The following is a 21,004-nucleotide window of genomic DNA, read 5'->3' as shown; positions in this document are numbered from 1 at the left end:
TATTCTGAAATTGTATTCTTTTAAGGACGGAGGAAGCATACTTAATAAATAGTCACACAAGTTATCCTATTATCATAAGCTCCAGCGATGAATTCAGCGCATCAACCTCAAGTAGATAAATAAGGGAAACGAGAAGCTTCAATTCACAATTCACATGCGTGATTTCGCTACCATGGCAGGTTTGAAGCTGGCGATCCCCGTGATATCTCTGCCAGTCACCAGGCTGTTAATATCATAGGTGCCCTCATACGAGAAAATCGGCTCCAGATCACAGAACGCCTGCAGAGGAAAATTAGATTGTGAAAAAGAACTCTCTACCAGACTTTTAAAATGGATCTCCAAATATAGACACCCTACTTAGAATTTCTTGCTACCCATCGATAAAGAGCGAGCATAACTCTTTAGAGTGACCACAAGATATGAAAAACTGTTAGGATACAAAGATATACAAAGTGATCTTTTATTTTAAAGACTCTCTAAATGATAATTTATAGAGTAAACTTTAGAAAGATTTTTTTTTGGAGATGCTCACTTCCGGAAGGAAAACCTGATTCTGAATCTATGATCTCCTGACAGTGACAAAACAAATATCTACTAGAAAATCTTGCTTTTTCAAAGTATATTTTTTTTGCCATGCAAGTATATATGCAACGTGAAGATGAGATTAAAAGAACAAATCTCACGCCCCCTTTGGAACACGGAATAGTTTTTCGTATTTCTGTGTTTTTTCTGTGAAAAATAAATTGATTCCACTAAGAACTCTTATATAATTGCTGTAAAATTACTGCTTCCAAAAAGGGGCGTAAATGTTGGTGCTGATTGGGCCCCTCGCTCCTTACCTTTGCGACCAGAAAATCAGCTAAAATGCCGTTGCCACCCAACAGCTCCCGGCCAAGAGAAACTACCTCCCTGGCCTTTCTGGACGTCCACGCCTGCATTTAGTTGGTATCTATCAATAGATTTAGATTGTGCAGGAAACTACCTAAATGATGAAAACAGCATGGGACTCTTGGCAAATTAAAGGAACCACCAGATAAACCTTGCTGCTGGCTATATTACAATTTACGAACCTTTCCTAAACTACTCTGTCCTGGTGTCAATTTGCCTGCCTCGTAAAGCTTGCACAGTCGCCAGCCAACGAGAAGCATGGCCTGAACATTGCCCAGCATTCGGACAAGCTTTTCTTGGTTGAGCTGAAAGGCTGCCAGCGGAGCCCCAAACTGCTTCCTCTCTTTCAGATACCTATGCATTCAGCCACACACAGATTCTGATATAGTGGAAGTCTCTAGGATCAAAAGGAGCTAAAAGATAGTAGTATGGTTCGCACCGATGGCACATGTCAAAAACTCCCATTGATATGCCTATTGGCTGCCATGTCACCAAGACGCGAGACATGGCGAAGACCTGTTTCAGAAAGTTCAAAGGATGGCCAAATAAAAATCTTCATCCAACAAAGCATGGAGAAGAGATGGCAAAAGTCGGTACCTTGTTTACATCCTGGAATGAATTGATGCCAGGTAATCTGTCTTCCTCGGGGACAAATACTTCATTTAGAACTATGTCACCGTTTTGCACCATTCTGAGTCCAATTTTGTTTTCAATTTTTGTGGCTTTCAGACCAGGAGCCCCTTTCTTTACTATAAATCTAGAGGAGGTGATTCGTATTCAGTAACAACGAGCAGGATAATCCTTGAATTGATGAGCAATAGAAATAGCTTCATGTTGGTATTTACGGGAAATGAAACCAATCATAAGTATAGGGAAATAATGAGCGATATAAACAGTACCAGGAACACAAGCTCAGAAAAAAAAGATGATTACCCATTTAGTTGTTTTGTCTCTGCATTCCTGGCTAAAATGATGAGCATATCTGCAAAAGTGCTGTTACCTATCCAACGCTTTTGGCCATTTAAATGCCAACCACCAGGTACCTTCCATCCAAAATAATAACCAACATTATAAGGCAGTGCAGAAAGGTCACATTGTCAACATCACTAAGAAATTTCAAACTGATCTTTCACAAAAGGTTATGATTCTAATTTCCAAACTAATTAAACCTTAGTTGCTGCAGTCCTTAACGAGCTTGCATCACTTCCATTATCTGGCTCTGTCAATGCCTGCAGAAAGTAGACAATTCTTCAAAAAGGTGAAATATCCTCAATACTGAACTGCTGGGTATTGAACGTATACGCACAAAAGGTTAAAATGTAAATTTAACAGTAAAACTCACCCAACAACCAAGCATTTTAAACTGGGCAAGAGATGGTAGGTACTGTTGCTTTTGAGACTCTGATCCACAAAGCGCTATTCTTCACAAAAATAAATACATACTAAGGTTTACTGAGTAAATAAGGCTACCAACCACTTAGCTCAGGTGTGCTGAGTAAATAAGGCTACCAACTACTTAGTAGCTCAGGTGTGCTGAGTAAATAAGAATCAAACACTTAGCTCATGTGTACAAAGTAGTTGGTAGCCAAGATCCCATAGAACGAAATGGTAAAACAATGGTAGATTTACCAATAGTCGGCACTACAAGAGAGGCATGGGCTAGAATAAATGTAGAGCAGCTCGCATCCACCCGTGCAACTTCTGCAGTTGAAATAGCAGTAGCTGTAAGGGAGAGCCCTGGGCACCCATATCCCTGCAGTTTCAAAATACAAATTTCAGCGATTTGTTGTGTACTTATTTAGGTAAGGCCAGACTTTCAAAAGTAGAGATAACTGTTTAGATTATACCTTTGTTGTACCTCCAGCTAAGCCAAGAGTCGCAAGTTTTGGAATGACATGAAATGGGAATTCCGCCTTCTCCCAGTACTGCAGAACTAAAATGACACCGTGTAAGCCTATGGCAAGTTGGACAGTATTACAGACATGCAAAGTAAGTCGAAAGGAGAGTAAAGAACCATTGCTACAAGATTCTGACACAAAAGATATGATCCACTAAAAGGCTACACCACATTAGTATGTGTTTTGTGACTAGCGAGAAGTAACTGCCTTCATCAAGAACATACTTCAGTCATAATGGGTGCGATTTCCTTTTCCATGACACCTTGGACCTTCTTCCTTAGAACCTTCTCTTCATTAGTCAGCAAATCATCAAGCTGGTAGTAGTCTGACACTGCAACCAACAACAGGTGAGCTCATAATTCACATAAGGCTAAAAAATATGTGGTAACCTATGCAATGCTGAATAACATAATTTAACTGGCAACGGAATTTAATTACACAGTAAGCCTAGAGGGAGTTAGATCGCTAGACAAGAGTCAAGTTCTTTCTGACAACAACAGAACATAAGGAAACAGGTCCACAACAATTGTTGTTCAATGCAAGTTGCACCAGTGAGCCACCCAATGATAAATCAAAAAGCACTCTTGTCATGTCACAGGTATAAGAGAAATAAAGCAAATTCATTTTGATCACTAAACCCAACCCATTCGATGACCGATGGTTGGACAGGCTGTGGTGGGCATGGGCTCTTGCTTGGTTGGGTTAAGTCCCTTGAGTTGCCTAAAGTAAGTTCTGTGAAAACTGTGACAAGTCCATTGACCTTGACTTTGCCCTCTCAAATATGTACAGTATTATCAATATAATAACTGCAGTAGTGGTAGAAATTTTGTAGTTGCAAAGATAATCATCATGAATAGTAGTACACTGTACACAAAAAAATAGTGGATAGGAGCGTCAACAGGTGACACTCATGATGAATTCAACAATACGTTCATCAACAACTGAAGGTTCTGCACTTGCTGATGTTTTTTGCCTCGAAATCTCAGTAAGAGTTTTGCTGAGTCAATTTATTAAAGGAAAAAACAGACCCGAAACAAAACGCCCCCACACACACCAAGAAGAGGAAAGAAAACAAAGAACCTTGAAAAGTTTACATCTACCAATAAACAATGGCAGCAAATTGTTAAAATCTTGCGTCAGTTTGCTCAAGCGGATCAGGATGCATGATGATAATGCTGATGAACTGAAGAACATTAACTGCATGGTTCCATGTAATATAACCTCAACAAACAGAGAAAGAGGTGAGACTGACTCTAGAGGCAGGCAACAAGAAAGAAGAAGGGCATAGCGTGGGCGTGGGCGTGGCCCCCCATGTGTATTACCTCCATCAGAAGAACACAATTCTCGTATTTCGAGGAGATAAACAGTTTAAACTTTGACTAAAATTGAATAAAAATATACTAAGGCCTTGTTTAGATGCCTTCAAAATTCCAAAAGTTTATAAGATTCTCCATCACATGAATCTTTGGACGCATACATGAAGCATTAAATATAGATAAAAAAATAACTAATTACACAGTTTGCATGTAATTTGCAAGACGAATCTTTTGAGCCTAGTTCGTCCATGGTTGGACAATAATTATCAAATACAATCAAAAGTGATACAGCGTCAAACTTCAAAAAACTTTTGGCATCTAAACAAGGTCTAATACTCATGAAACAAAATAAGTACCATTAGATTAGTTATAGAATATATTTTCATGATAAATTTAGTTTGAGACATAAATGCTATTTAAAATAAATTTGGTCAAAGTTGAACTAGTTTGAGCAGCATGTTTACCATAATTGCATTCTTTCTTTCGGGGACAGAGGTTAGGAGGTATAGTACAATGTTCCTACGACTGCCACCTAACGTGGACGGATTGCAAGATAAATGTGCCCGAGGAACCTCCGGCCAGCGAGCAGAAGGCCGAAAAGTGGAGGGGACAAGAGCTCGTCGCCGGCGAGTGGAAGAAGTTGTACGCCTGCCTAGTGCCTACATGTAGTAGCACAAGAGAAATTAAGAGCGGGAGCGAGGCTGCGACGGAGCTCACCAGCGGGCGGGAAGAGGGACGCCGGCGTGGCCTGCGGGAACGCGAGCGCCACATCGAGCGCCGGCAGGCCGACCTCGCCGCCGCCGCCGCCGCCGCCGCCGCCGCCACCAGCGCCTGCAAGAAGTAACGAATTCGATGAGCCGGGCAATCCCGCACTGGATCCCGCCGTTGGAGGTGCTCAATGGGTTCGCCACACACCTCCCAAGCCACCCATCGCCCCGCGCCCGCGCTCGTGGATCCGGCGACCTCCCAGCCAAGAGGAGTAGCAGAGCACGAGGCGTGTGAGTGTGACTGCTGACGGGGTGGAAGACGAGGACACGAGGAGCGGGGTGGCATCAGCCGTCAAATGCTCCGAGTTCCGACTCAAAATTTAACCGTTAAATACAGATAAAAAATAATTAATCGTATAGTTTGTATTGAAATTATGAGACAAATTTTTTAGTCTAATTAGTCTATAATTAGTCATAATTTCTTTTCGTATAGGATTTATAAGTCGTTTTGATAAGGTTTAGGTTAAATATTGAAAATATAAATCAATAATTTTTAAATTATTGAGTTTGCAAATGTGAAAAATTATATGAATAGATTTGTCTTGAAAAATACTTTTATATATTATTTTTTTCTAAATGTTTTTATAAAAATAAGAGATCAAAGTTATATTTTAAAGATCGTATCGTTGTAAACGACTTCTAAACACTATACAGAGAGAGTATGTATTAATATCGGATTAATTAGGCTTGATAAATTCATTTTACGGTTTTCAAGCAAACTATATAATTAGTTTTTAATTAATATTTAAATACTTTTTCTAACATTCCATAAAATATCCAATGTAACAACCAAAAAAATCACCTACGAACTAAACAAGGCCCACGTCCCGCAACTGCAGTCATGATCTCTTTTCAGGCCCCACTTATCATAGAGGCGGGCTACATAGCTGTGGTGTCACAGAAATGAGTGCGGAGGATTACATTACTCATAGGTGGCAAAGGTAGATGGGTCTTTGGCGCACACCTATCCAAGGCAGCTCCGACAATCCACTTTTAAGCTAATTCTAAATATTGTTTTATATTTTAATAGAAGAGAAAAGCTACCATTTGATTAAGAGTTAAACTCTTACATATATTTCAAAATAATGTGAGAGTGCCTTATGAAGCCATTTATGTGAGTAAAAGTTACCACTAATAAAAAAATTGACTTAGAGCTAGTAACTACCTCTTAGTGTTGCATGTACTCTTACGCCTACCTCTTTGAGCCTAGTTACTCCATGATTGGACAATGTTTGTCAAATAAAAATAAAAAGTGCTACAGTATCCCAACCCAAAAAAATTTTGGAACTAAACAAGAGTAGCATGGCTGATACAACAATATAGTTTAGTGATAGCTATACATACTGTTTTACATTTCCGATAATTAGATTACCTTCTTGGTTTATATACAGACTTACTATTCCTAATTCTACAAAGGTCAATAAATACAAACATTATGAAAATATATCGAACTCAAATTCTAAGGTGCCTCATCAATCTCACAAACATAAAATAATTTTACATTTGTGCAAACACTTCTGACAATTCCTCAATGGACACCTTAGGCGACAACAATCAAGGCTGAGAATTGAACCGTAGCAACACATCCCACTGATTGTTCCTACAACTACCTCTAGATGTAAGAGAGGCTCCAATCAAGTTGCTACTAACCTTATATATATCTGTGCCCAGTGCTCCCAAGTGCTTTTGCATTGCTCCTAGCCTTGTATTATGTTTTGGCCTGATAAACTATGACGGTTTGCTATACCTACCATACTTACATGGTTTAGAGTGCGTTTGGTTGCCTGGTCAGGCTCGAACCAGGCCCAACAGATGCAGGCTCGACGCGTTTGGTTTCCTGCTCCATACTCTCGGCCAGGCTACGTGCATGCAAAGATGCCCTCTTGGCCAGGTTTTCAAGGAACGTGGAAATCGATCGTTTCCCAGTGAAAGCTCTAGTTTGGTTTTGGTTAATTGATGAAACCCTATGTGCTAACCTCTCGCTCTAAGTGTTTATGAGATAGGAAAGCACACTCCAAATGGTGAGCAACATTGGTGATGGTCATGATGGTGATGGTGGAACCAAGGTGATCGAGTGATATGGCTTGGAAAATAATAAAAATAAAAATAAAAAGCTCAAGGTAAAGGTATATTTGGTTAGGAGCTTTTTGGTTTGCACTCAAGACACCATATAGGGTGTGAGTGATTTAGGATTGATAGATGTACTATTAAGAGGGGAGAAACTTGTATCAAAATACGGCTATCAAAGTGCCACTAGATGCTCTAACTCATTGCATATACATTAGGATCTAGTGAGTGTGCTAACTCCTTTGAGAAAATGCTTATAAAAATGCTAACACACATACACATATTGGTTTACACTTGGTGGTGTTGGCACATTTATAAAGGAGGTGAAGTTTGAGGGGTAGAGAGGGGTTTGAGATCCTCTCTCCCTTCCGCCGATCTTGCTCAATGGGATTCAACATTTTATGGAAATGAGTTGCATATTTTTCATTGCACCAGACGCAAAGGTGGCAAAGTCATGGGAGTATTTCTCACTAAGCAATACACATCGAACGTAGCAGGCATGAGCACAGGACACTGGGCGTGCATCCAGTTAGTACTGACTTGCAACACACAGAGAGTTTTACCTAGGGTTGAGCACCAGACGCAGGGACCTATGCGTTCGGTCATTTCCTGAGAGCACCAAACGCTACTCATCGGACATTGGCTTAACACTGTTCAGCGTCCAGTTAGGCTGATGTAGCGTGAGTCTACACGAGCAGTGTTGCACCGGATGTTAGGGTGTGTCCGCATGTCCGGTTAGCATGCACCGGACACGTCTGGTGTGAGTTTGATCACTTTGGAACTTCTCTGAGTAGCGACCAGATGCTAGGTGGCGAGTCCAATCGGTGTGTCTGGTATGAATTTAACCATTGTTATCTAACGTGTGATGTTCAAAGACAGAGGACACATGGCAAGAATCCGTACACTAGACACTGGGGTCTATGTTAGGAGGTTTTGACCGGAGCGTCCGGTGGCCCCATTTTCTATGCAAACAGAGAGCCAGCGACTCTATTTCCTAAGGATCTTATAAATACGTGTTGACTGGCTTGGACTCTCCCTCTTGGCCATTTTCATTGACATAACAATCTTGTGAGCCTAGCCAACATACTCCCACTCATTTGCATCATTGTTTGATCATCTTTGTGAGATTGGGAGAGCATCCAAGTGCATTGCATGAGTGTTTACATCTAGAGGCACTTGGTGACCGTGTTTCACTGTGGGATTCACTTGTTACTCTTGGAGTTTGTCGACTCCTAGAAGGCTTGGTGCATCGAGGATCGTTGAGCTGAGGTTGGTGATTGTCTTCGGCTCCGATCGTAGTGATTTTGAGGGGTTCTTGACCTTTCCTTGGCGGAGAGCCAAAAGGTACTCTAGTGGATTGCTCATGGCTTGTGTGAGCCTGATCTTGTGTTGGTTGTGCGGTACCCTAGTGAGGGTTTGGCATGTGATGTCAATTAGGTTGTGAATCTCCAAGTGAGTGTATTACCACAACGAGGACTAGCTTGTCGGCAAGCAAGTGAACCTCGGTAAAAAATCATTATATCAACATTTGATTTTGAGGTGATTGGTATTCATTGGCTTTCTCTGTTGTGATTGATTGCCTAATTCCTCTACGGGGTAGTATATCAATCCTAACGTACCCTTCTTTGCATTACTTTGTTAGCTAGTTTGTGTAGCACTTTTGCTTAGCTTAACTTATCACCTAGGGGTAAGTAATGATATAATCGTGTGCTTCCTTAGAGACTATAGGAACTAGATTTGGTAGGAGGCTTGCATCTCCCTTTGTAGAGCTAGTGCCAAATTTGCTTCGCCATCTTATATACTAATCAAGTACTTTTAGTGTTGTTGTAGAAAATTTTATTAGGTTATTCACCTCCTCTCTAGCCATTAGGACCTTTCACCCGGGAGCTAGGCTCTCTAGCGTTGGCCATGCGCATGGGCGAGCGTGCAGACACAAGAAATCACTTTTGCGTTAGATTTGAAGGCAACCAAACAACATATGAAGTGAGCCTGCATGCATATGTATGAGAACCAAACAAGCTGCTCTCGCCCCTGGCGGGCTTGGCCAGAGCGGGCCTATCCACGTCAAGCGAGCGGTCATCCGTGAACCAAACGCGCCCTTAGCAAACCAAATCTTTCTTTGTATATATATATATGTATGTAGACCCAAAATATGTGCTGCTAGACTCCTGCCAAGTACTATACAATTAGCTTCATGTATAATATCTGTATAATTATGTTTCGACCCTCTATTTCTGTGTCTTCGAATATGTGCTTGTATTTGCACGTGATTGGCGGAGCCACCAATAAGGCATTGTCTGGCAGCCGCCTTACCTAAATCACATAAAAAACGAATATATATATATATATATAGGTATGATATTAAGAGCTTAGGGCTCCCAATACTTATGCGGAGCCCCAACCCAAAGTACAGCTAGCCGGTTCCACCGAACCAACCTGCCACCGACCTGGTCTAGCCACCAGCCCGCTAGCCCACCCTGTGGCCCACACGTCGGCCCACCAGGCCCAACCATCCCAAGACGTATATAATCCCCAAACCCTAATCCCAATCCATCTACATCCACATGTGGCCACCAGCCCCTACCACGCGCCGCCACCCACCAGGAGCACGGCCGTCTTCCCTAGATTTGCGGCGACGCGGGGTCTCACTGGCCGGCGACGGCTGCCAGCGCGTCCCACTAACGACGACAACGTGGCTCCTCCTTGTCTGGCGACGGTAAGACCTCGCCCCTCCCTGAGCTCTGTGGTGACGCGGCGCCACCTCTCCTTGTCTGGCGACAGGGTGGCCCTGACCCTTCTCCGACCTACAGCGGCGAGGCCCTCCTCCAGCGACGAGTTGATGTGCTTGCCCTCACCGGCCACGGCATGGCTCGTTCCCACCATCTACCGTGATGCCTCCATCCACCCGACGCTGGTCTGCCCAGCGCGGAACAGTGCCTCCCAACGATGGTGTTACCAGCTCGGCACAGATCTTTTCTCTTGTGAGATTTTCCTATCCTGCATTTCTATGATATGCATCTTGCTCCCCCTCTCATTTTTTTCTCTAATTTTCCTTTTCCATCCTTCGGGCTACAGATTGGCAGATCGTCGAGGTCGTCAAACAGCTGGCCAGGGAGGCCACGACAGTGGTGGAGCTTTTGTGAGCTGCATTAGTCCACTTTACTTATTTAGTAACATGCATAAAAATGGTTCCTGGTATTTATGCACTCTAATTTAGGTAGCCATAATGTGGCAAGACAACTCATTGCCGACATTGGATGAAACTAGTTGTCCTATCCCATGCTTTGGATTTTGATTTATATACTTGCAACACCTGAATGGTCCGTGACTTTTTAATTAATGTAGCTGATATTAATTTCACTAATAGGTTTCTATGCTTGACAAGTTAGATTTATATGCTATGTTGTTATGATTTTTGTATTTATGTAGATGACATTAGTTTCATGAATAGCTTTTATGCAACTGCTAAAACATGTTTATATGGCATTCTTGTCGCTGTAAGGTTTATGCACGTACTAAAACTTCTTATATGCCTTTTTTTGCCACCGTAAGTTTTGCGCACGGCTCAAATATGTTTCTATGCTTTTGCTGTGATGTAGGATGGTTGGAAGAATTCCTCTCCATTTGGTGTGAGAGGTCAACGGTGTTATGGATCTTCCTCCTCACTTTAGCATGCTGACCTTTCTCCTCTCTGCAGCACGGCGAGCAGCATGCTCATCCTCATCTAACGGAGGAGTAGGGTCTGTTGTAGCAGCGAGATCCAACAGTTGGGTGAAATGTATACTTAGTTATACTAGTTTCTATGCATGGTGGAACTGTGGTTTTCAAAGTTGCTGGGGATTTGTATGCACAGATGCATTGCTCAGATGTCCAATATGATCCTCCTTTTTTTTAATCCTAGCAGTAGATACAAAGATCCACGTTTGTGGTTTGTGCATAATTCATCTTCATTGTTTTGTTTGTAGATTTTTGAGTTATTATGCATGTGTGCATAAGTTTCTATGCATCTGAGCACAATTCTTCTATGCTTAGTTGTATGGGTTTTATCTAATTTTTGGTTGCAGCCTTAGATTTTTTCTATGCATGTTGTATGATATATCCTCAGTCTTTCTATGCGTATACTCAAAACTTTCTCTGATTTGTTACTCCTATTTTTATACATTGTTTGGAGCACATTTTATACATTTTGTTGTTGGTTGGGTGCTAAGATTTTTTTGCATGTTGATCCGAAGGAAAGATAATAGTTTTTATATTTGCATGTATAGATTTAGATGCATGGTGAAACTGTAATTATGCTTAGTTGTATTTTGTTTCCACCCTAACTGATTTCAAATTTTAATTTTGAAGAAGTTTGTATACATTGTGGAGCACTCTTCTATGCACTATTGGAATAATTCGACATATATTGTTTGAATAATTATCTCTATGTACCTACGCAGCCTTGGATTTTTTGTTCAGATGCATTGTGGAGCACTTTTTTATGCACTGTTAGAATAATTATTTGCGCATATTTCTTCTATGCTTAGTTGTATGGGTTTTATCTGATTTTTGGTTGCAGCCATGGATGAATAGGTGGTTTGCATGAAATGAAAAGCTATCAACGCAAGTAAGCAAGATTTCTATGCTTTGATTTTGACTTTTATGCATTTCTTTGATATTATGTGCAATGAATATGTTTTTGTGCAATTGACTTTGGATCTCTATGCTTCATGGGTTCTATGCTTGATGAATTAAGATTTTACACATTCAGAACCATTATGGTGGCAAGTCCACTGCATGATGCAGTCCACGGCCGCAGTGCTGGTATGAAGCAGCGGTGGTGGTTGGTGGCGTGTAGTTCACATCGGCGGCGCTAGTGCGAATCAGCGGTGTTGGTCGATTGGATGGAAGATAGCAAAAGAGCAGCGCGACGCGACCAAGGATTTTTGCATTTTGTTTGTTGAATTTGGTATTCTTATGCTTGTGTGCATAAGTTTCTATACTCACAATGGAGCACTTCTATGTATTTTTGTATTCTTAATGCTTGTGAGCATAAGTTTCTGTACATTGTTGGAGCAGGTCTATGTTGTTTTCATGCGACAACAAATTCACTTTTTATTCATCAAATTACTAAATTCTATAATGCCGGCACGAAAAATATTTAAGTGTATCTTGATCACTGAATTTTGTGAATCCGGTCGTCTATCACGTGCTATTTTTTAAATTTTAAATTTTTGAGAAGACGAGATTGTCTTTTATGTTTTACGTGTGCGGTTCTCATGTTCTATGTATTGTTTTCATATTATTTATATATCCTTATATTGGAAAGCATGATGTTGATGGAGGCAAACCACGATTTTGCTTGGATGAAATGAACAAAACTTTGTTTCTATGTAACCTTAGTTGAGTTTCAATATGTTGTTGACTCGGTTTCTATGCGTTGTTCCTCTGTTAAATAAATATCCCTAGAAAGTATGGTGTGGGTATGAGCGGCTATGGTTGTGGTTATGATAGACCCCTTCAATACTGGGAAGGGTTTTATGTGTTTCTATACATTGTTTCCTATATTACTTATGCATCCCCTCTAGAAAGCAAGGTGTGGTTGGACGCGGTCACGATTTTTCAAATCAATAATATGTAGAAGGGAGAGTTTTTATGCGACAATAAAATTATTCTTATTCATCAAACCACTAATTTCTATGCAACGTTGGCGCCAAAAACTTTTCTACGCATTTTGACTACTGATTCTATGCATCTAATCGTCATCACGTGCCATGATTCAAATTTCAAATTTATAGTTTTTTTCAAAAATATTCAAAGTGGATCTTGAATCGTGCATAAAAATGTTAGGAGTTCAATGGTCAAAACCATTTTAAAATTGGATGCTACATCGAGGAATTATCGTGGAAAAATAGAAGAGAATATAATGGAAGATGCATGCATACATCTATGAGCATGTGTCAGCACGTGTCAGCCTGTGTCAGCTATAGTTAGGTGGAACAGGTGGAACGTCTAGCTCGCAGAAAGGTTTTTACGCAGTAACGAATTAGTTTTTATTCATACATCGACTAATTTCTATGCAACATCACGACCAAAACTTTTCTATGCAGCTTGACCTAGATTTTAATGCATTCGATTGACAGGGTCTACTGCGGTCCCCACCTGTTGTGCGCTGAATGGGTGGACTGAGTGGCATTGGTGTCTGGGGTCCCCCACTTGTGCGCAGGCAGGGTTGGGTGGGGTGTTGGTCGGGGCTTCCAATAACTATTTGTAGCTCTGGCATCAAATTTTTTGGGTAGCCTTGTCATGATGTTTTCTATGAAGAAAAAATATGAAACTATAAAAATAAGTAGTGTTTTATGCTAAAAAATAGCTCTTTTAATTAATAAATGTATGTTCTGATTTTTGTAGGATAATATATATATTCTATGATCATGAAACTTTTTGCATAACTGTTTTATACTAAGATAGACCTTCACAAAAAGTTTGAGATGAATTTGATGATGTTTGCTTATATCCCTAATTTATATGCTTTATTAATTACATATAAATTAGGGACATAAGCAAACATCATTAAATTAATCTTAAACTTTTTTGAAGGTCTATCTTAGTATATAACAGTTACACAAAAAGTTTCATGATCATAGGATATATACATTATCCTACAAAAATCATAGAACATGTATTTATTAATTAAAAGAGCTAATTTTTTAGCATCCATAAAATACTTACTTTCATAGTTTCACATTTTTTATGCATAGAGAACATTATGAAAAGGCTACCTAAAAAATTTGATGAATTTACCATACTCGAACCATTCACTGTGAAATTCACAGTTTTAACCATAGAAAAGAAAAGAGAAAAACCGCTCAAAGTGGCTCAAAACCGCCGTGTCCTCTCTCCAGGTGGTAAAAGTGACCGGTTTTGATAGTTGAAGGTGAAAAAGAGACGGTTTTGTAGTTGAAGGCTAAAATTAAACTCGACCAATAGTTGAGGGGTTAAAAGTGAACTTAATCTATTAAACTATCTGTTTCGCTGGCTGGCCTGTTAACTACACTTGATGGCCCAATTGCCAACAAGCTAGAAGGCCACAACGGTGCGGGAATAGTGATCGACGTTAGTTCGTAGAAGTTTGGCTGGTTCGACTCTTCCTATTTCAATCTACTAAAGGAAAATCAGATCAGGCAAATTTGAGCGTAGACGGTAGACGCCGGCACGCCGCAGACAGCAGACGGCGGCGGCCATGTACGGCTTCGGCATCCTCGCCATCGCCGATAATGACACAACCAGTCAAGACGCGGTGCATGAGCGCCGAGCAGAACACTTGCAAATTGCAATTGCAAGTTAGATACTTGCATCTGCTGATCTACAAATGCAACATAGATATGTGATGCAAGGTAATTTTCATAAATTAGAATTCTAAAAAGTCTATATTTCACTACTACAAAATATTTTTTAGGTGGCATTTATGATTAGACCTCGAAGGCGGTCGGGCATTTCAACCGCCTCCGTTAATGTTTTGGATTAACCGAGACGGTCATTTTTTATTAACCGAGGCGGTTACAATCAACCGCCTTGCAAAATTAATTTACAGTGGCGGTTGAAAAATAACCGCCTCCTAAAATCTATTAATAGAGGTGGGCTTTATAACTAGCCTGCCTCCAAAAATATCTCTATTTTTAGAGGTGGGCGTCCTAACTTAACCGCCATAGAAAAAAGGGCTCAGCCCAAATAGACCCAAACCAAGGCCCGATGGTACCTCCACTATAAATATGCAACTTAGGGTTTCAATTGGTACTCACTCACCTCACCCTCGCTCTGGCGCAACACAACCATCCTCCCTTTCTTCTAAGCAACGCCCCTACCCTCTCCCTCCCTGAGCAGCGCTGCCATCCTCCCCTTCCTCTCTCAAGCCCTTCCTTCCCCTCCTCGGCTCCTCTCCCGAGCTCTTCCCACGGAGAGGCAACGACGCTGGTGGTGCGTTCGAGGCGGGCCGGCGACACGAGCAAGGCAGCGGTGCTCCTCCAGTGTGGGCACGACCGTGCGAGGAAGCGCCCTCCTCGGTGCGTCCTTCTCCAGCAACAGCACCTAGCGGGAGAGGCTTCCTGTGGCGGTGCGCGAGGAAGCGCCACACCCTATTGCTCCTTCCCCTGCGCGGATCTAGAGGCGGTGGTGCCGAGCTCGTGCCCCGGCGATGGCAACGGTATGGCGAGGAGGATGTACTTGCGGCGGTTCCGTCAAGGAGGAGCAACTGGTCGCAGATCTGTCCACCCGAGCTGTGGATCTGGCCCCAATGGCAATGACGCATGCGGCAGACTGAATTGGGCTAGCGGGCTCATCTGGGCTTGTTCTTTTTTTATTTTTAATATTCAATAACAGCGGCGGGCGCTCTAAAATGACCGCTTCCATTAATCGATTAATGGAAGCGGGTAGGGTAACCGTCTCCGTTAAGCAATTATTAACCGTGACCGGTTGCTTTTGTCCGCCTCTGAAAATATAAAACGCTCGCCTCCAAATTTTTTTTCTGTAGTACTGTTTGAGTGTTATTTTATTTAACAATCATGTATTATTTTTCTTTTTTGTCTTGTTATTTTTGAATACAGATTTGAAGACACTTTTTTCCAAAGCATTTACCATTAGCAACTCCAACCCAGCTATGCCAGTAGATGGTGTTGCTGGACAACAAGAAGAGGCAGAGGATGTAGGCATTGAGCTGGTTCTGGTGAGTATTCAAGAGGTAGAATATAAAAAATCTTCATTTAGTGAGGTATTTTAAGTATCAATGCTTTACTTTTGAATTTCTATTATATTTGCTCTATATATATATATATAAATGCATAATGTTTTGAGGTGTGTATGTATAGTTAACCAATTGCCGTTTATAAATCCACCATACCTAAAAATAATTTCCGGCTCCGCCACTTAGTACAACATAAGAGTAGTGTACTCCCTCATAGGCACAGACCAAACACGTGCGCTGCTGTAATAAAAAAAGCAGTGGTGCCGCGGAAGCTAGGACTTGTTTAGTTCTAAAAAAAAATTTGCAAAATTTTTATTCTCCGTCACATCAAATCTTTAAACACATGCATAGAGTATTAAATATAGACAAAAATAAAAACTAATTGCACAATTTGGTCAGAATTGACGAGATAAATCTTTTGAGCCTAGTTAGTCCATGATTGGATAATATTTATCAAATACAAACGAAAGTGCTACAGTGTCGATTTCTCAAAATTTTTTGGAACTAGGCCTTGTTTAGTTTTAAAAAAATTTCAAGATTTCCCATCACATCGAATTTTGTGGCACATGCATGAAGCATTAAATATAGATGAAAACAAAAACTAATTACACAGTTTATCTGTAAATCACGAGATGAATCTTTAGAGCTTAGTTAGTCTATAATTAAATAATATTTATCAAATAAAAACAGAAGTGTTATATTAGTCAAAAACCAAAAATTGCTGAACAAGGTCTAAACAAGGCCCTAGCGTCCTGTGTGAAGCCGCAAAGTGTGGCGTGATGTGAAAGCAAATGGCGGCTGCACGCAGCTACGCGCCAAAGCCAGCAGCACAAGCCGCCCACGCCCACCCCACTCACTGCTACAGTGCTACTGTTGGATCCCATTGTACTGTACGAACAGGCCATTTCGTCCTTTCACCCTTCAGCGTCGCTCTTGCTACAATCTCGCGACAAGTACCCTACCAATGATGGCCTGAGATAACTAACCGTCGATTGGTCAGCGATATATGATAATTAGGGATAAAAATGGTACGAATATTTTCCGACCGTATTCGAGACCGAATTCGTTTAGAGAGGTTTAGATCTGTTCGTATCCGAGTCCGAATATTCAACATCCGATACCGTATCCGTATCCGTATCCGTATCCGAATACTTAAATATTATATTTATGATGTCGACGTCCAATCATATATTATCCGATATGGTTGATATTATCCGTATTCGAATCCAAATCTGACCAGAAATATGAAAACAAATATAATATCAGTGATATCCGTCCATATCCAATCCGTTTTCATCCCTAATGACAATACATTCACCCACATAGTTGTACGGTACTTTATTTGTACTGCTTTATTTAAGTGGCTGCTCGTTCTTGTATTCAGGCCTTGTTCAGGTGACAAAATTTTAAGATTTTAGATACTGTAGCACTTTTGTTTATATTTGACAAATATTATTTAATTATGTACTAACTAGTCTAAAAAAATCATCTCATAAATTACAGATAAACTGTGTAATTAGTTTTTGTTTTTGTTTATATTTAATACTCCATGTGCCGCAATATTCGATATGACGGAGAATTTAAAATTTTTGGCAAAACTTTTTGAGAACTAAACAAGGCCTCATAGTGTTTTTTTTTTGGCTGTCGATTTTTGTTCTGTCCAAAGTCAAATCTTCATTCATTTATATGAGCATTCGATCCAAGGCCATTAGAGCTCCTCCTGTGTCTTCACCAATGTTAGTATTTAAGGGGCTAAGGTTCAAAGTCAGGGTAAACGAAAGAACGACACAATGATGTTGATATCCTCAGAGGAGAAAAATAATGTAGGGGGTAGAAAAGGAACATGCCAATCATTGTGATCAAATTCCAATAAAACAGCGATGTAATTCTTTTTGCGAATCTAGACATGGACGAGAGACGTGGGCGATCAAGGCAGTCCTAAGAACTTTTGGATGCACGGTAGGCCTAATGATCAACCTCGTCAAGTGTTTTGTCATGCCAAACTTCTATATATGGCGAAGATGTTCAAGAAGAGATCAAGTACATCCATGTTGCCAGACACAACCATTTCTGATCAAATACCTCTGCCTTCCTCTCGTCGCCAAGAAAATCTCGAAAGCACACCTACAGATAGGCTCATCGACAATGTTGATCGAGCGAAAACTCCCGCTAGTGGAAGATGACCAAAGACTTCTTATGCATAGCGTTCAAGCGACAACACTTGACGGTAGACCAAAGAACCACTAGCGGAGCTACCCATCGGCCAACCTGGGCGGCAGGCCCCCTTGCCCAAGAAAAATTTCTAAAGAGCTCAGATCATTCAAATGATTTGGATGTTCAAACATGCAATAATTTCACAATAGTATGTATTGATCCGTCTAGAAGTCTAGAACTAGCTAGAATCAAACACAAGCCTTCATGATCTTGAACTATTGATTACAAACAACACAAGCCGCATCTAACTGCTTAACGGCACTATGGCAACATGCTCCGTTGCTCAGGAAAGTGTAAGGTCACCCCTAGAGTGTTGGTAATTGGGTGCGGATTGTAGGATATGTTCTTGTGGTAACACGTTGTAAAAACCCATCTTTTTTACCTTAATGCAATGGTAAATCTTTTAGGCATTCAAAAGAAAAAAAAAGTGAATTCCCGTAATGAAATACACATGCTACATGCGCGATCGTGGAAAAAGAAAGAAAAACAAATGAACATGCACTTGATGAAGATAGAATGCCCACAGCCCTCAAAGCACTCCGAATCAAGAATAGACAACCCATATCTAAAACACGACTTAAGTCGATCGGAACTGGAATATTCTCATCCTATATTTATCGTAAATCTTCTTTTTTTGAGACCAAATCTTTCATCATATTTGGCATGAACCTTTTCAAGCAACGGAGATCTATATAGTAGGGTACTGCCCTGCTGACAGTCTTCCAAGATCACAAGAGCATCCATATGCCAGTCCAAAAGCACAGATCTCGCGTCTCCAAGTGGGGAACAATGTGGGGATTGGAAAAAAAAGAGGTTCCTGCGGTAGTTGACACATGCACATATAATGTCATGATGATCGTGACAATCCCCTTGGCAACTCGCAAGCATATCCATCTAACCCAGCAGAGACGAAATCACGGCTGTACGTACAAAGCTGCTGTTGTTCTCTTGTTGCACAGCACTAGTTTGCGATAGCTTTTAAGTAGCCTAGCTTGGCCTCTTGCTTCGCCTTCCTCCACTCGCTCCATCCATCTTCTTGCACCGCCGACGACACTCCAGCCTTCTCGTCAGTCAAAGACTCAAAGGTACGGCGAATAATAATGCAAATCCTCATCCAAACTTGGCCAACATTTATCCATTCCAATTCCATTTGCCGATCTGCCGTGCTAGTCTTCCTTCAGTGTGTACGGTGGCACGGCCGGAGAGATGTCGTCGTCGACGCCGAGGAAGATCAGCACGGCGGAGGCGCAGGAGGCCCTGAAGATCCACAGCGAGGCCGAGAGGCGGCGGCGGGAGAGGATCAATGCTCATCTCGCCACGCTGAGGAGAATGATCCCTGACGCTAGGCAGGTCTGCACTTCTTGCCGTGTGCCCCCTTGACAGTTTTGTTCCATCAGTTACAGCGGAGCATGCAATTTTCTTTAAGAAAAATGCACAGTTGAAATCCAATTTTTCTTTTTTTAACCTAATCAGTACTACACCACAAATGATTAAGGGCTTGTTTGGCACAGCTCCACTTCACTAGTAAAGTTATTTTTTTAGAAAATAGCTTCATGAGTAACTTTCTAGATGAAGCTGAGCTGTTTTGGAAAAAATGTTTGGTAAAATAGCTTTACTAACTACTTCGTGCATAGATGAGAGAGAGAAATGAGGGAGAGAGCTGCAATAAGCTACTTTTTTTAGCTCCATCCCAACTCATGTCTTTATGAGAGGAGAAGAAAAACAGTTTCACTCATAAAGCTGTTTTAGAAATAAGTGTTTGATAAAAAAAAACAACTCAATAACTCATGAAGCTACTGTAAGTTGTACCAAACAGACCCTGACAGCAAAATGTGACTGTCGTCTGCTCATGCATCAACAGATGGACAAGGCCACCTTGCTAGCCCAAGTGGTTAGCCAGCTGAAGGAGCTCAAGAAGAAAACGGCCGAAACCACCACGCAGACACCACCGGCCACCACCATCCCTGCAGAGGCCAACGGGATCGCCGTGCACTGCTACACCGGCGCGGCGGCGGTCACAGGCTACGGGAGACCACCGCCGGCGGCGACGTACGTCAGGGCCTCCGTCAGCTGCGACGACCGGCCGGGGCTCCACGCTGACCTCGCCGCCGCGTTCCGGACCATGAGGCTGAGGCCGGTGCGGGCGGACGTGGCCGCCCTGGGAGGCAGGGCTCAGTGTGACTTCCTGCTGTGCAGAGAGGAGGGCGGTGGCGTGATGACGAGCGCCGCCGCCGGCGGTCGCGACCTGAGGGCTCTCGAGGAGGGCGTCAGGCGGGAGCTGGCCAGGGCTGCGTTCCCGGAGACGACGACGACGACGACGTACGGGTGCAACGGCACTAGGAGCAGGAGGCAGAGGCTTGTGGGATCATCCCACTGTGTACTGCTTGGTCATGGTCATGGACTTCGGTGAGCATGGATGCTAGTTTCGATAAAGCTAGCGATGAATGTAGTGAAGATATGTACTACTACTAGTATACTTGCATGGTTTTAATTTGTCTTGAAGATTACAAGTGTCAAGGCAGATTGGAGAAGATTACAATTGACATTATTATGGCATTGTTATGCGTACTTTGTCGTCTTGTTTTTCAACAAAACACCGGCAAAGCTAAGGGCTTGTTTAGATGAAAAACTTTTTGGATTTTGACACTGTAGCACTTTCGTTTTTATTTAACAAACATTGTCCAATCATGAAGTAACTAGGCTTAAAATATTGGTCTCGCGATTTACAGACAAACTGTGTAATTAGTTTTTATTTTTATCTATATTTAATACTTCATGCATGTGCCGCAAGATTCGATGTGATGGAGAATCTTGTAAAGTTTTGGATTTTTAGGTGCATCTAAACAAGGCCTAAGTATTTTGTGCAGGCCAAAAACAATCCGAATTGAAGGTCAGCTACCCCGAACATGCCAGCACCAAAGATAGACATGCCTGCGGCCATTTGTATGTCGGCACGTATAAATATATGGTGTGTGTTTGTTTCGTTTCGAGCCTGGCTAGACCAGTAAAATTAAGCCAGGCTAGATCAAGCCTGTCCCTAACAGGTCAACATCTGTTTGTTTGGTTGCCTTCGTGGTTGAGTTTGGGTGGGATGAGTTTGTGTTTGGTTGGTTGACTTGGTTTGCATACGATTAT

The 21,004-nt window shown here is 41.7% G+C and overlaps 3 protein-coding genes across 3 annotated transcripts; 2 read left to right on the top strand and 1 right to left on the bottom strand.

The window, feature by feature from the left end:
• Positions 1-5,161, bottom strand: LOC8071215 (acyl-coenzyme A oxidase 4, peroxisomal). Its single transcript, XM_021447101.1, has 13 exons — positions 5,018-5,161; positions 4,820-4,933; positions 3,011-3,117; positions 2,736-2,813; positions 2,518-2,641; positions 2,231-2,304; positions 2,058-2,117; positions 1,822-1,931; positions 1,486-1,645; positions 1,328-1,404; positions 1,071-1,242; positions 840-932; positions 1-279 (listed from the first exon to the last, which is right to left on the bottom strand). Exons 1-13 carry the CDS (start codon positions 5,031-5,033, stop codon positions 151-153), a joined length of 1,314 nt encoding a protein of 437 aa, XP_021302776.1. The 5' UTR covers positions 5,034-5,161; the 3' UTR covers positions 1-150.
• On the top strand, positions 6,888-12,015 carry LOC110430384. The gene is made up of 4 exons (XM_021448043.1): positions 6,888-6,935; positions 9,350-9,917; positions 10,012-10,075; positions 10,536-12,015. Exons 1-4 carry the CDS (start codon positions 6,888-6,890, stop codon positions 10,567-10,569), a joined length of 714 nt encoding a protein of 237 aa, XP_021303718.1. The 3' UTR covers positions 10,570-12,015.
• Positions 18,626-20,518, top strand: LOC8080926 (transcription factor AIG1). Its single transcript, XM_002440622.2, has 3 exons — positions 18,626-18,954; positions 19,051-19,219; positions 19,731-20,518. The coding sequence occupies exons 2-3, from the start codon at positions 19,076-19,078 to the stop codon at positions 20,277-20,279; spliced, it is 693 nt and encodes a 230-aa protein (XP_002440667.1). The 5' UTR covers positions 18,626-18,954; positions 19,051-19,075; the 3' UTR covers positions 20,280-20,518.

Source organism: Sorghum bicolor, chromosome 9 (genome assembly GCF_000003195.3).
Source record: "Sorghum bicolor cultivar BTx623 chromosome 9, Sorghum_bicolor_NCBIv3, whole genome shotgun sequence".
Taxonomy (NCBI): domain Eukaryota; kingdom Viridiplantae; phylum Streptophyta; class Magnoliopsida; order Poales; family Poaceae; genus Sorghum; species Sorghum bicolor.
This window is presented reverse-complemented; position numbering and strand designations above follow the sequence as displayed.